This window comes from Asparagus officinalis, chromosome 7, assembly GCF_001876935.1.
Source record: "Asparagus officinalis chromosome 7, Aspof.V1, whole genome shotgun sequence".
In the NCBI taxonomy this organism is placed as follows: Eukaryota; Viridiplantae; Streptophyta; class Magnoliopsida; order Asparagales; family Asparagaceae; genus Asparagus; species Asparagus officinalis.
In genome coordinates this window covers 14,376,578-14,378,384 of record NC_033800.1, presented here as the reverse complement: position 1 = coordinate 14,378,384, position 1,807 = coordinate 14,376,578, and the positions used below count along the sequence as shown (strand labels likewise).

At 31.8% G+C, this 1,807-nt stretch overlaps 1 protein-coding gene across 1 annotated transcript in view; it reads left to right on the top strand.

Moving 5' to 3' along the window:
- Window positions 1-1,036, top strand: part of LOC109846713 (transcription factor ICE1-like) — a 30,407-nt gene extending 29,371 nt beyond the window's left edge. Inside the window, exon 3 of the mRNA XM_020415958.1 lies at window positions 858-1,036. Within this exon, the coding sequence (XP_020271547.1) occupies window positions 858-869 (12 nt within the window). The 3' untranslated portion in view covers window positions 870-1,036. The remainder of the gene's footprint in view (window positions 1-857) is intronic.

Genomic DNA, 1,807 nt, shown 5'->3' with positions numbered 1-1,807 from the left:
AGCGCAAAGCATACACGACGGGCTGATGAAATATCTCAGCCATAAATGATGCTTCGGCAAACGATGGACTTATTAAAAAATTAGCGTCATCGCCCCTAAGGATTTAATGTCTTTTGATCGCACATTTTCATAATAAATTCATTTGTCCTACTAATGATTTCAGCATTCAACTACAGTCGGATTCTGCTCATTCTATTTGGAGAGAGATTCAACAATAGTGAGATCACTGCAGCTTCGGACGTGGACTTTTATAAGGCGTCACTTACACAGTTGCACTTTCTGCAGTTTAAGTTCGATTGTACTTATTAGAAATCTGTTACAGTGAAACCCAGAAGATATAATAGTGACAAGAATCTTATGCATATTAACTTCATAGATGTGATTTTAGTTACGTGAAATTGAAGTATCCTCTATATAATCACATTTTGTGTGATGAATAGTATGTAAATTTTCTTATACTTATTGTATCTATGGTTATATACGCTCTATTAAAGCATATACTTATTACCTTTACTATACCTATGTAGTTATAGTAACATATATGTGTACTTTGAGTGTTGTTGATAGACTTGGCATGTGTGATACTGTTATTTGTTGTCAATATGTCCTCGAAATTTACAATGTTATGATCTGTAAGTGTGTCTCCTGTCATGGTAATTATTTCATTATATTATAGTTAAGATTATTATCGTTATGAGAAATATGTTCTATTATCTTCTCTTTTCGCTGCCCCAGGCCCCCAGGCCTCGGAAGTCCAATTTTCTATAGTGAGCTGATTTGATTCTAGTACAGATTTTTGCCTCAATTAATGTCGAACATTGAATGTGTATTCTTATTTCCTTTTTCCTTTTTTTTAGGTGGTGAATTAATGGATTCTTGGAATTTATGCATGGTGGTTTAAAAATTGGCGAGTGCCAATTTCTGTAGCACAAAATCCCATTATCCTAGCAAGCGATATGTCACTTTAATCTTTGTAATTTGATAATATACGTCAATTGTTAAATGAGAGCGTTGCTAACACCTGTTATAATTTTTAGTTCGCTCAGTCTAATCCTATTACTAACCTACTCAGCATTGCATCTTTCTTTATATTACTAATCTATTCAGCATCTAACTAATTGTACTGGCTATTACACTTTAAAAACATACAAGTATCTATATCTAAGTAAAATCGTTCATTTTCTTTCTTTTATTTCTTTTCCCTTTATAGTTTCTATGAAAAAAAAGGGTTATTGCATATATACCACTTACATCATGGGAATTTGCAAAAATACCCTCTAAATCTTAGTATTTGTAAAAATACCCTTTAAATCATCAATTTTGAAAAAACTTACCCTCAGAGAAACTAATCATCAACTTTGACAAGCTAATTTATAATTGCAATGTAAAAATTATCAATGAGATGGTCAAATTTCACACCAAGTTGATGATTCGTTAATTTTAGGGGTATTTTTTCACAAATTTGATGATTTGACAAGTAGTTTTTCAAATACTAAAATCTAGGGGGCAGTTTTGCAAATACACATGATTTAAGGGGTATATATATATGCAAGTAACTAGGTAACTAGGGGTGCATTCGATCCGGATACGGCTCAGATATGATGTTTACCATATTTATATATATATATATACACAAATTTGATGATTTGACAAGTAGTTTTTCAAATACTAAAATCTAGGGGGCAGTTTTGCAAATACACATGATTTAAGGGGTATATATATATGCAAGTAACTAGGTAACTAGGGGTGCATTCGATCCGGATACGGCTCAGATATGATGTTTACCATATTTATATATATATATATA